Source organism: Rhinoderma darwinii, chromosome 6 (genome assembly GCF_050947455.1).
Source record: "Rhinoderma darwinii isolate aRhiDar2 chromosome 6, aRhiDar2.hap1, whole genome shotgun sequence".
Taxonomy (NCBI): Eukaryota; Metazoa; Chordata; class Amphibia; order Anura; family Rhinodermatidae; genus Rhinoderma; species Rhinoderma darwinii.
The window spans coordinates 70,309,066-70,323,405 of record NC_134692.1 but is presented as its reverse complement, the minus strand read 5'-3'; the positions used below and the strand labels follow the sequence as shown (position 1 = coordinate 70,323,405).

The following is a 14,340-nucleotide window of genomic DNA, read 5'->3' as shown; positions in this document are numbered from 1 at the left end:
CGGTGTTCATCGTGTGGGTTAAATAATGTAATCGTTTTATAGTTGGGTTCGTTACGGACGCGGCGATACCAAATATGAGTAACCTTTTACTTATTTTCATAAAGTATTTTGTAAAAGGAGAAAGTGGGGGGGGGGTTATTTTTGTTTACTTGGGACATTTATGTATTTATTTCAAACTTTATTTAACCTTTTTTTTACTTTATTTTTAGTCCCACTGGGGGACTTCACTGTGCAAACTTTTGATCACTATTATAATACACTGCAATACTTCGGTATTGCAGTGTATTATTGCCGGTCAGTGTAAAACTGACAGCCACCTGTTAGGTCATGCCTCTGGCATGGCCTAACAGGCAATCACTAAAGGCAGACCTGGGGGCCTTTGTTAGGCCCCCAGGCTGCCATATAACCCATAGGCACCCCGCGATGCACACGGGGTTGCCAGTGGGATGAGAGAGGGAGCTCCCTCCCTCTAAAATCACTCAGTTGCGGCGCTCGCTATTGAGCGCCGCATCTGAGGGGTTAAATATGATCAGAGAACACTGCTAGTGGTCTCCGATCGTTGCCCTGAAGCCCAAGGCTGTTAGCAACAGAACGGGCTTCAGGAGATCCCCGCACGATGCAGGGAAAGTTCTTCTGAAGTGCCAACGTGAAAAAGCGGCGCTTCAGAATAACTACCCTGAACGGCCGACGTAAAAACACTATACTCCAGTCGTTAAGGGGTTAATATATTACTATCATTACATTTTCTGATGTTGTCTCAAGGAATACGACAGTTGTAGCACATGTCCTGGATTCGTCTGTGTGTGGTGGCTCTTGAAGCACTGACTCCAGCCGCAGTCCACTCATTGTGAATCTCCCCTAGACTCTTGAATGGCCTTTTCTTGACAATCCTTTCAAGGCTTCGGTTATCCCTGTTGCTTGTGCACCATTTTCTAACACACTTTTTCCTTCCTCTCAACTTTCCATTAATATGCTTGGATACAGCACTCTGTGAACAGCCAGCTTCTTTAGCAATGTCCCTTTGTGGCTTACCCTCTACAATCTTGAACTTTTACCCAATATTCTAATTTTCTGAGAGACTAAGTTTTGGGTTTTCATAAAAAGAAAAAATGCTGGAAATAGATCACTCTGTGTGTAATGACTCTATATAATATAAGAGAATCACTTTTTGAATTGAATTAGTGAAATAAATTAACTTTTTGATGATATTCTAATTAATTAAGAATGACTAGTAGTTTAAAGTGACACAAGGTTTCTGCAGCAGTGCCTATTACATGGTGCACTCAACCGCACATGTATGGGCTGGTGAAAGGTTGTCCTTAAAGAGGCTCTGTCACCAGATTTTGCAACCCCTATCTGCTATTGCAGCAGATAGGCGCTGCAATGTAGATTACAGTAACGTTTTTATTTTTTAAAAACGAGCATTTTTGGCCAAGTTATGACCATTTTTGTAGTTATGCAAATGAGGCTTGCAAAAGTCCAAGTGGGTGTGTTTAAAAGTAAAAGTCCAAGTGGGCGTGTATTATGTGCGTACATCGGGGCGTTTTTAATACTTTTACTAGCTGGGCGCTCTGAAGAGAAGCATCATCCACTTCTCTTCAGAACGCCCAGCTTCTGGCAGTGCAGATCTGTGACGTCACTCACAGGTCCTGCATCGTGTCGGCCACATCGGCACCAGAGGCTACAGTTGATTCTGCAGCAGCATCAGCATTTGCAGGTAAGATCGACTTACCTGCAAACGCTGATGCTGCTGCAGAATCAACTGTAGCCTCTGGTGCCGATGTGGCCGACACGATGCAGGACCTGTGAGTGACGTCACAGATCTGCACTGTCAGAAGCTGGGCGTTCTGAAGAGAAGTGGATGATGCTTCTCTTCAGAGCGCCCAGCTAGTAAAAGTATTAAAAACACCCCGATGTACGCACATAATACACGCCCACTTGGACTTTTACTTTTAAACACACCCACTTGGACTTTTGCAAGCCTCATTTGCATAACTACAAAAATGGTCATAACTTGGCCAAAAATGCTCGTTTTTTAAAAATAAAAACGTTATTGTAATCTACATTGCAGCGCCTATCTGCTGCAATAGCAGATAGGGGTTGCAAAATCTGGTGACAGAGCCTCTTTAACTGTGATGATCAAAATACGTATATTACATAAGATGTAGATTGTGTACTCACCAAATGCTGTAAAATGATTTGCAATCTGTTACTGGTAATCAACCTAAAAAAACATAAACAGGTAGAAATAATACACTTTAATTAAAAATTATAAAAAAGTTACTTAAAGTCCTCACAGAATCTTGCCGACTTACAAACTGTATGAATCCTGTAGCTTGGGCCTCCTGACTAGGGATCTCCCATTAAGAATACACAGAAGAAACATGTGCTACAAATACAGCCATGTGTTTATGCCTTCTTCTTGTCCTGGATAAACATCCAGAGTTCTTCCAGATTTGTCAACCACAGCAACACGGACCCCTCCATGCTAAGGTACCGTTCTGCCCCCTCCCCACCCCCAGCATTAAGTAACTTAGAGTGGCCAATCAGCCCAATCAATAAAGGGGTTGACCCATGATTAAATATCATATTCATTGTATCGATAAAAAAAAAAATTAACAATGTTTGCCATTTACACGTTGTTAAAAAAAACAATCCAGTTAGAAGTTATAACATTTACTTACATAGTAGTACATAGTGGATATCAATGTGCACATCCACCTAATGAGCTGAGTGCTGGGGGACACATATTCTCAGTCACTCTCCCCACAGCCAGTTTTTGCATAGTGATCCTCTGTTCACTGCAGAGCAGCCAATAAAAATTGATTTCTGCCCTGCTAGTCAGGTAAGGAGCAGAGCCTCTACAGTATAAAGGCAATATAGCTGATGAGACTCCTCAGCTTGTTAGGATTATAAATCTCTACATGCTGACAGTTGATTTGAATCCTGCACATTCCCACTTTGTTGTTCTATTTCATTATATTTGCATTGCTATCTAAGGGAGTGCATACTATGAATGTCACACAGTGTATATACATTCACTACTCTGGATCCCAAGTTACCTATTTGCAGGGAAAGTAACTATGGGCTAACTATGGATAAAACATGGCATGGGGCCACCTAACATGACACGAGACAGTAAAGTAGATATTAGCAAATAAAATGAGTGCCGGCAGTGCCACATGACATGGTAGGTGTTGATAAAGTAAGGCTATACCATAGGCTATACCATTTTGCCTATTTTAACTAAAAATAATGCCTGATTGAATATTCCACTGAAGAAGCCGAACACTTTACATTTATTAGCAGCATACAGCGCGTGATGATGTTTCCTAGTGTAGCTTGCAGCATTATTGCCAACATGATTAAACTTGTCTCCTCTACCCCTATCTAGTGGTGTTAGCGGTGTCGGTGACAGACTCTCTTTAATGTTGATAATTGTAAAGTAATGCACCTAGGCCAGCAGTCAGACCTAAGGTAACAACATGTCCATTGCCTCGGGAAGTATTGATTTTCTGCACATAAATATATCCAGCCAATTGGTGTAAACATTTTATAGTTAAACTGCCTGTGATTTGCAACAGTGAACAGCATATCACATGGAGGGGCATGTATAGCCAATCGTTAAAACCGCATCATTGACTGGCTAGAGGTTTTTTATGTTTTACTACATCTGCACAATAGAAACCCTTTTAACCCCTTCCTGACATTTGTTGTAAGTATACGTCATAGAAAGCTAGTGCTTCCCGCAAAATGTTGTTTACTTACAACAAAAGGATAGCCCAGGCTCAGAAGCTGAGACCACGCCATCAGAGGCAGCTGTCAAATGTATGTTAGAACTTACACCCTGCTGTAACAGCAGGGACCAGAGCCAGCTCTGATCCCCGACATTAACCCCTTAGATGCCACGGTCAACAGCGACTGCGGCATCTACAGTAAATTATTTATAGCCGATTGTCATCCCTACTACGAGATTGCGGGGTTGCCGATGGATGCTATGACAACCAGAGGCCTAACAATGGCCTCCTGGCCTGCCAGGTACAAAAGCCTAGTAGGCCCTGCCAGAGTCAAGGCCCAATAGGCTTGATGTCAGCCTATTACTTACTAAAAGAAGATGGCGCGGGCTCAGAAGTTGAGCTCACGTCATCAGCCGCGGGTGTCAGCAGTATGTTACAGCTGACACCCTGCTGTAACAGCAAGCACCAATTCCCGCCATTAACCCATTAGATGCCGCAGTCTCAGTCCAACTTACATATGCCCCAACATTATGAACTAATTTAACAGTAAGGCCATGTTCACATGGTCCTAAAAAAAAAACGACGTGTAAAAAACGCTAGCGTTTTCGTAAAGTGCTTTTTAACCCCTTAATGACCGGGCCTGAAAAGACCTTAATGACCAGCTCAATTTTTCTGTTTTTGCCTCTCTGCGTTTCAGCAGCCATAACTTTTTTATTTTTTCATTGACGTGGCTGTATGAGGCCTTGTTTTATGCGAGAGAAATAGTATTTTTTTTTCCCACAGTTTGGGGGTAAAAAAAAATTTTTTTACGGCGTGAATATAGGAAAAAGCGATTCTCGGAATTGTAATTTTTGTTTATTTTTTATCCCGTTTACGTTTCACGCTAAATAACCCATTAGATTAATTCTTCACGTTATTACGGTTGTGTAGATACCTAATATGCGTAGGTTTTTTTGTTTTTATTTAGTGTAAGGGCAATAAAATGTAAAATAAAGACTCTTTTTATTTATTCATTTGTTTTGTTACTTTTTTTTTTTTTTAATCCCATCAAGGGATAACTTTATTTGTAACTTTATTTTTTACTTGTAATGTATTAGCATACTTCTGTACGCTAATACATTACACTGTGTCACTATGACACAGGCTGCTGCATCGGGCAGCACATAGTGTGCCCGAACAGCAGGCACACGGAACAGACAGCCCTGGGGTCCTTTGTAGGTCCCCAGGGCTGACTGCAGAGGGATTCCCCATTGTTTGATCGCATCACTGGAATCCCGGTGATGCGATCAAAGAGGGGAATTCCCTTTGATCATGCTGTGGTCACGGACCGCGGTAATCAAAGGGTTAAACAGCTGGGGTCCGAATGTTTGCCGACCCCAGCTGTGTTCAGGAGGCTGCTCTAAGATCAGGAGCTGTTAGTAACAGCTCCTGCTTAGAGGATGAGCGCTCACACGAGCGCTCATCAGCCTAATCTACAGCGACGCCAAAAGACGTCTCTGTAGACTAACCACCCGCACCGCCTGACGTCAAAAGACAGTGGGCGGTCGGGAAGGTGTTAAAACACAGGCGTTTTTTACACGTATTTGTTGCGTTTTGTTACGCATTTTGTATGCGTTTTTAGCGAGTTTTTTGTGTAATAAGGACTCCCATTGCGTATGGGAATTTGCACATTTTGGCGCCAACTAATTGACATGACGCTTTTTTTTTTTTTTACACAACGCATTTTTTAATCACGCACGCGTGAAAAACGCGTCGTATGCACTAACAATGCACTTTCCCATTAAGGTCAATGGGAAGCTTAGATCATGCATTTTTGATGCGTTTCTGACACGTTTTTCGGCACGTAAAGCACCAAAAAACTAGTTGAATGCCCACCGTGTGAACAGGGCCTAAAACTCCAAAGAAAATTACTACCAAGCAAAATCTGCGCTCCAAAACCAAATGGTGCTCCCTCCCTTCTGAGCCCTACTCTGTGCCCAAACAGCAGTTTACGTCCACATATATGCTATAGTCATACCCGGGAGAACCCTTTTTGCAATTTTTGGGGTGTGTGTCGCCAGTGACACAATCTGGGCACAACATAGACATGGGGAAAAATTGAAATTTTTACTTTGCACCATCTGCAGCGGATTCTTTTCTGGAAAACACCTGTGGGATCATAATACCAACCAAGCCCCTAATACAGGGGTCTGAAACACATGGCTCGCAGGCAGCCCCTGAGGCGGTCATCTGCGGCCCGCGGGACACAGTGCCACTAGTATAGGCACCAGGACTCTGTGGAGTCCCCTGACATTGCTGTCCACATATGGACAGCGATGTCTGGGGCCTCCCCAGGGCCGGAGTTCCGGGCACAGCGCTAGTATAGGCTCTGCTCCGGGAATCTGTAGAATCCCGACATCGCTGTCCACATATTGACAGTGATGTCTGGGGCTTTCCCAGAGCTGGAGTCCCGGGCACAGCGCTAGTATAGGCTCTTCTCCGGGTCTCTGTGGAATCCCCTGACATCACTGTCCATATATTCCCCGAGACTCTTGGAAATTATCTACAGAGGGCACAGTGGCATTATCTACAGAGGGCACCGTGGCATTATCTACAGAGGGCACCGTGGCATTATCTACAGAGGGCACCGTGGCATTATCTACAGAGGGCACCGTGGCATTATCTACAGAGGGCACCGTGGCATTATCTACAGAGGGCACCGTGGCAATATCTACAGAGGGCACCGTGGCAATATCTACAGAGGGCACCGTGGCATTATCTACAGAGGGCACCGAGGATTTATCTACAGAGGGCACCGTGTCATTGTCTACAGAGGGCACCGTGTCATTGTCTACAGAGGGCACCGTGTCATTGTCTACAGAGGGCACCGTGTCATTGTCTACAGAGGGCACCGTGGCATTGTCTACAGAGGGCACCGTGGCATTGTCTACAGAGGGCACCGTGGCATTGTCTACAGAGGGCACCGTGGCATTGTCTACAGAGGGCACCGTGGCATTGTCTACAGAGGGCACCGTGGCATTGTCTACAGAGGGCACCGTGGCATTGTCTACAGAGGGCACCGTGGCATTGTCTACAGAGGGCACCGTGGCATTGTCTACAGAGGGCACCGTGGCATTGTCTACAGAGGGCACCGTGGCATTGTCTACAGAGGGCACCGTGGCATTGTCTACAGAGGGCACCGTGGCATTGTCTACAGAGGGCACCGTGGCATTGTCTACAGAGGGCACCGTGGCATTGTCTACAGAGGGCACCGTGGCATTGTCTACAGAGGGCACCGTGGCATTATCTACAGAGGGCACCGCGGCATTGTCTACAGAGGGCACCGCGGCATTGTCTACAGAGGGCACCGTGGCATTGTCTACAGAGGGCACCGTGGCATTGTCTACAGAGGGCACCGTGGCATTGTCTACAGAGAGCACCGTGGCACTGTCTACAGAGGGCACCGTGGCACTGTCTACAGAGGGAACCGTTGCATTGTCTACAGAGGGCACCGTGGCACTGCCTACAGAGGGCACCGTGGCATTGTCTAGAGGGCACCACGGCATTATCTACAAAGGGCACCGTGGCATTATCTACAAAGGGCACCGTGGCATTATCTACAGAGGGCACCGTGGCATTATCTACAGAGGGCACCGTGGCATTATCTACAGAGGGCACCGTGGCATTATCTACAGAGGGCACCGTGGCATTTATCTTCAGAGGGCACCGACCCATTATCTACAGGGGGCACCGGGGCATTATCTACAGAGGGCACCGTGGCATTAGCTACAGAGGGCACTGTGGCATTGTCTACAGAGGGCACTGTGGCATTGTCTACAGAGGGCACTGTGGCATTGTCTACAGAGGGCACTGTGGCATTGTCTACAGAGGGCACTGTGGCATTGTCTACAGAGGGCACTGTGGCATTGTCTACAGAGGGCACTGTGGCATTGTCTACAGAGGGCACTGTGGCATTATCTACAGAGGGCACTGTGGCACTATCTAAAAAGGTGGCGGCCCAATCTTGACATTCGTGTGTCTGCCAAACGCTGCCAACTGAGCCGCCGGACTGCATTTAGCGACACTTAAACTGGATTGTTGAAATAAGCACGTGGAGAAAACTCGCAACTTTCCGTTACGTTTAAACCTAGCGGTATTATTATAGTAATATAGTGTTGTTATAGTAATGTAGTATTATTATAGTAATGTAGTATTATTATAGTAGTGTAGTATTGTTATAGTAGTTCAAATAACAAATTGATTAACAATAATTTTTTATTTTGTATTCAATTTGAAAGTAATGTGGCCCGTCAACTTCAAATTTTTTCTATATGTGGCCCACATACCTGGTCGAGTTTGAGACCCCTGCCCTAATAAATGCCTTTAGGGGTGTAATTTTCAAAATGGGGTCACTTCTCATTGGTTTCTTTTATTATTTCACATCAGAGCCTCTGTAATTGTGAACCAATACTTTGTAAGTTGCCAAGTTAGGCCCCAATTTCGCATGGTACTCTTTTACTCCTGATCCCTGTTGTAGGTCAAGTCAAAAGATTAGGACCACATGTAGGGTGTTTCTAAAAGCAGTAAACACAGCACAATAATTAGAGAGCTGTCTTTTCATGGTGGCACAAGCTGGGCACAACATATTGGACATATTGTTTTATCTAAGGAATTTGCCATTTTCACTCTAAAACATCCACTGCACACTAATATCTGTAAATCGCCTATGGGGTTAACTACACCCCTCTGTGAATACCTTGAGGGGTGTTGTTTCCAAAATAAGGTCACTTCTGGGTTTTCCACTGTTTTGGTCCCACAGGGGCTTTGCAAATGCGACATGGCAACAGAAACCATTCCAGCTAAATCTGCACTCCAAGAGCCAAATGGCGCTCCTTCCCTACCGTGTGCCCAAACAGCAGTTTATAACCACATATGGGGTATTGTCGTACTCTTCATTTTTAGCTTAAACTACATCTTATTGGGGAAAAAAATTACATTTTCAAATTTCACGGTCCCATTCTAATAAATTCAGCAAAAAATCTGTGGGGTCAAAATGCTTACTATACCCCTACATGAATTCCTTGTGGTGTGTAGTTTTCCAAATGGAGTCACTTCTCTAAGGTTTCCTCTGTACTGGAACCTCATGGGCTTTGCAAATGCGACATTTCGAACCGAAACGAATCCAGCAAAATCTGCACTCCAAAAGCCAAATGGCGCTCCTTCCCTTTTGAGCCATGCCGTGTGCCCAAACAGCAGTTTATGACCACATATGGGGTATTTTCGTATGCTCGAGAAGTTGCTTTACAAATGTTGTGGTTCCTTTTCTCTTTTATTTGTTGAGAAAATGAAAAATTTGGAGCTAAAGCTACATCTTAGTGAGGAAAAAAAAAAAAATTTCTATTTTCACTGCCCAAGTCTACTAAAAGCTATGAAACACCTGTGAGGTCAAAATACTCACTAAACCCCCTAGATGAATTCATGAAGGGGTATAGTTTACTAAATGGAGTCACTTCTGAGGAGTTTCCACTGTACTGGTACCTTGGGGGCTTTGCAAACTTGATGCCAATAAATCAATTCAGCAAAATCTGTGCTCCAAAAGCCAAATGGCGTTCCTTCCCTTCTGAGCTCTAACAGCAGCTTATGGGGCATTTCCATACTTGAAAGAAATTGCTTTACAAATGTTGGGGGGCTTTTTATCCTTTATTAAGTTTAAATTGTCACGCCCAAATTCTAATAAAATCTATGAAACACCAAACTGCTCAGTACACCCCTAGATTAATTCCTTGTGGAGTGTCGTTTCCAAAATGGGGTCTTTTGTTGGGTGTTTCCTTTGTTTTGGCACCACAAGACCTCTTCAAACCTGACAATATGCCTAAAATGTAATTTAAATAAATGCATAATCTGGGCAGTAACGCCTAAAGTGTTTCAGAAACTTTCTAAATGCGGTTTTAAATACTTTGAGGGTGCAGTTTTTAAAATGGGGTCATTTATGGGGGTTTGTATTGTGTAGGCCCCTCAAAGCCACTTCAGAACTGAACTGGACCCTATAAAAATAGGCTTTTGAGATTTTCTTTAAAATGTGAGAAATTGCTGCTAAACTTATAAGCCTAGTTACGTCTTAGAAAAATGAAAGGATGTTAAAAAAACGATGCCAACATAAAGTAGACATATAGGAAATGTTAATGAGTAACTATTATGTGTGGTATTATTATCTGTCTTACAAGCAGATACATTTAAACTTAGAAAAAAAACTTGGTGTTTTTCACAAATAAACAATGAATGTGTCGACCAAGTTTTATGATATAAAGTCCAATGTGTCACGAGAAAACAATCTCAGAATCGCTTTGATAGGTAAAAGCATTTACCGAAGTTATTAAATGACACGTCAGATTTGAAAAATGAAGCTCTGTCAGGAGGCTCAAAAGTGGCTGCAGCAGGAAGGGGTTAAACAAATATATGAGTTTTTGTATTGCCGCATTCCAGGAGACATAACGGTTTTAATTATTTTTTTTAAAAGGTTTTCTTTATTAACTTTTTCTCAAAATACAAATGTACAAAAGCGCAAAATTGCGCACAAAAACATACATATCATACTGACCAACCGCAATAGTTGGCAATGACAATCATTATATAGAAAAATACAATTACAGTGCAAAAGCCCACATGAAAACTTAACGGATCACAGGTGCATATAAGTGTATGACGAAGAAAATAGGATCAACATTTTACCGCCATTATTGTCAAAACAGACAACCAGTCACACTTCACTCACTCCTATCTATCAGACAACAGTGTCCGAAATCTCCATCCATCTAGCCCATATCTTCCCGAATTTGTCAGGACACCCTCTGCTAATGTATAATTTCTGATATAATGGTATATACTTATTTACCAGTTGTAACCAATGTTCTATACTAGGACACACCGTGGCCTTCCATTCCATAATTATAACCTTCCGTGCACAGAACAAAACAAATCGGAAAAAGATTTTGTCATAATAGCCTTGTACTAACTCATTCATAATGCCCAAGAGGCACACCTGAGGGGAGAGAACCCTGGGAAACTCAAAGTTGTCATGCAGAAACTCTACAACTCTTGACCAGAATAGTGAAATCCTAGGGCAGGACCATGCACAGTGGAGGTACGTGCCAACATCCGACTGACACCTAAAACAGCTGTCCGAACCAGAGGCCCCAATTCTCTGAAGTCTAACCGGAGTATAGTAAATTCTGTGCAGAAACTGTGATTGTATTAAAAAGTCTTGAGCACTAACTACGGAATCAAAAAACGAAAGCTCCACCTCCCTCCACTCCTCCGACAGATCAGGGATATCTCTCTTCCACCCCAGGTACGCCCTATCAAATGGACGTTTTACAGAGGACAGCAACAGGGCATACGTCTGCGTAAGGGTCTTAGGAAGGTCTGGGGTGCCGAGTAGGTCCTCCAATCTGGAAAACCCCAAAGCTGGCATAACAGAACCAAACTGAGCCAAGCAGGCATGTCTCAACTGGAGATAATGATAAAAAAAACCTTTCTCGAGACCCCAAATCTCTCCTCTAGCTCAGAAAAGGAGACAAACTCGCTGTCTACAGAGTATATTTGGCCTAAAAATCGAACCCCTACCCCAGCCCACATCATCGCTCCCGGCAGGGACACCAGGTGAGGCAGCCATGGATTATTCCATAACGGAGTCCTGGGGGAAACAGAAGAATCCGTAGTATCTTTTAGTAAGAGTTGTGCCTTCTTCCAGGCATTCGCAATAGTTTTTAACGGTAAGGGCGCATGACACGAAGTTTTAAACCTATATAAGAGGTTGGTAAGACTCTCATAGGAAGTCATCAGTGCTCCAGCCAGCGCCGTGGCCGCATTAAGTCAATGTCAATCCACCAGTGAGCCAGTACCAGCTGCGAAGCCAGATAATATAAGTAAAGGTTGGGCGCCGCCATCCCCCCCACATTCCTTGGGGCCTGCAGAAGACTGAGACTAAACCTGGGTATGCCGCCTTGCCAGTAAAACCCACGTAGGATCCCATCCAGGTGGCCAAAAAATTGTTTGGGCAAGATAATCGGACAAATATGTAGGAGGTAAAGAAATTTAGGCAGATATATCATTTTAAAAAGGTTTATCCTACCATATAATGAGAGGGGGAGGTTCCTCCAAGAGTTTAGCTGCTTTTCAGTAGAGGCCACTAAGGGACACAGATTAAGTTCACGAAAGCGTAACAAATTAAGGGAAATCCGCACCCCAAGATACATAAATTGAGACACGACCTGCAACGGGACAGGGAGCCCCTGCCGGGAGCGATATTCTGCACATAGAGGGAACATAACCGACTTAGACCAATTAACCGACAACCCCGAGAACGCCCCAAAAGTAACAATCAGCTGCAAGAGTGAAGACAACGAAGGACCATCATCCGCTAGGTACACCAAAGTATCATCTGCATACAGGGATATTTTCTCAACTAGCGAGCCTCGAGGGATACCAATAATGGAGGAAGAATGCCTAACTGCCAGCGCCAGAGGCTCAATCGCAAGAGCAAACAACAAAGGGGAAAGTGGACAACCCTGGCGCGTATCCCGACCTAAAGAGAAGGGCTTAGAGACATCCAGATTTGTTCTCACCCTAGCGACAGGCTGCTCATATAACAGACGGACAAGGGCCAGAAATCTGGGACCAAAATTAAGACGGGAAAGCAGTATCCAGAGATACCTCCATTCAACTGAATCAAAGGCTTTATATGTATCTAGGGAAAGAACAAACCCAGGGGATGTATCGTGCCACATCAATATTAAGAAACAACCTGTGTACGTTAATATCCGTACCCTTCCCAGGCATAAAGTCTGTTTGGTCAGGATGAATGAGGGATAATATAACTTTGTTTAATCTGGTAGCTAATATTTTGGCAAGTATCTTTGCATCTGAGTTAATCAACAAGATGGGCCGGTAGGAATCCGGGAGAATCGGATCTTTCCCAGGCTTCAACAGCACCACAATTAGGGCTTCCCTCATAGATGCCGGCAGAACCCCCATCTCCAGAGCAGCAGAATAGACTTCCCTAAGCCTGGGCACCACAACCTCACAGCTATCCTTATACCAATCAGCCCCCAGGCCGTCAAGTCCTGGGGTCTTACCAGATGGCAACAACCGAATCGCATCAGTGATATCGTCCTCTGTAAGCGGGCCGTCTAGTTCCCCTGCCTGAGCAGCAGTCAAACGCCATAGGGGGAGGTCATCCAAAAAGCGTTCTATATCCTCTGGAGGCCCACTGCATCTGGAACTATATAAGTCAGCATAAAAATCACTTAACACTTTATTTAAATCTTATGGGGCAGTACAGAGAGTACCCTCAGAAGAAAGAATAGATGGAACAGAGGCACACGGACGTTCCGACCTAGCCAAGTATGCAAGAAGCTTGCCATTTTTGTCACCAAACTCAAACACCCTTGCCTCCGTATGCAGCACCTGCTTTTTAGTTTGTTCGACCTGTATATGGTTTAGTTCCCTCTGGACCCCAGCCCACCGACTCTTCGCACCTGGAGAAGGATCTGCAATATAGTCTCTCTCAGCTCTCCGACTCTCTTCTATCAGCGACCTCTCCTTCTCTCTGGACACTGCTCTACACCTTGCAACCCCTGCCATAAACGCACCCCTAAGAGTGGCTTTATATGCATCCCACACTACCAAGGGGTCTGGAAATGAGGAATTATGATCCCAATATGAGTCATGAGAGGCCGCCACCTCTGACAGAACCTCAGGAGAGGACAGCCAGGCCGGATGTAGTCTCCATATTTTGGAGTCAGCTGGGGGACCAACCGTAAATGACAAAATGAGAGCCGAGTGATCTGAGATGCCTCGTGGAGTGATATCTATAGCAGTTACTGCGGGCAAAAGGTCCTGTGACACCAGAGCAAGGTCAATTCTAGAAAAGGTTTTATGGGCAGAGGAGTAATAGGAGTATTTTTTTTCTTGCGGGTATTTCCAGCGCCACACATCTGTCAGATGAAGCATTGAGGACCAGGAGTTGAGGTGAACAGAGGACTGATCCGAACCTCCAGTACGATCCAAGGATATATCAGGGACTGCATTGAAGTCACCCATACACAACACTGGGCCAGCGGGGAACTCAGAGTTTCTGGGCTATCGAGTCCAATAGTGTGGGATCTAGGGGCGGGGGAACATATACATTTACTAAGGTAAAACAGGACTCAGGGGATGAGCAGTGTACAATGACATAGCGCCCAAAATGGTCACATGCTACCTTCAACACCTCCAGGCGCACACTCTTGGCTATCAGAACAGACACCCCCCTAGAATAAGAGGAGTATGAGGAATGATATCCTCTAGCTACCCAGGCCCGTTTAAGGGCCAGAATTTTTTGTCCAGTTAAATGCGTCTCTTGTAAGCAAATAACATCATGCGAGTGTTTCTTCAGGAAGTTAAACACAAGAGACCGTTTAAATTTTGAATTGAGCCCACGGACATTCCAGCTCAAGACCTTAATTACAGCCATGGTACGCCTGAAGAGCAGAATACAACAGGAGACCCAGAGCTAGTATATGATGGGAATGGAGAGGAGAAGAATACATACACATTCACACACACACACACACGCTCATGACAC

At 44.4% G+C, this 14,340-nt stretch overlaps 1 protein-coding gene across 1 annotated transcript in view; it reads right to left on the bottom strand.

Annotated features, from left to right (window-relative positions):
* HIBCH (3-hydroxyisobutyryl-CoA hydrolase) overlaps positions 1–14,340 on the bottom strand; it is a 267,813-nt gene that overhangs the window by 239,562 nt on the left and 13,911 nt on the right. The window contains exon 2 of the mRNA XM_075829922.1: positions 2,182–2,224. Within this exon, the coding sequence (XP_075686037.1) occupies positions 2,182–2,224 (43 nt within the window). The remainder of the gene's footprint in view (positions 1–2,181; positions 2,225–14,340) is intronic.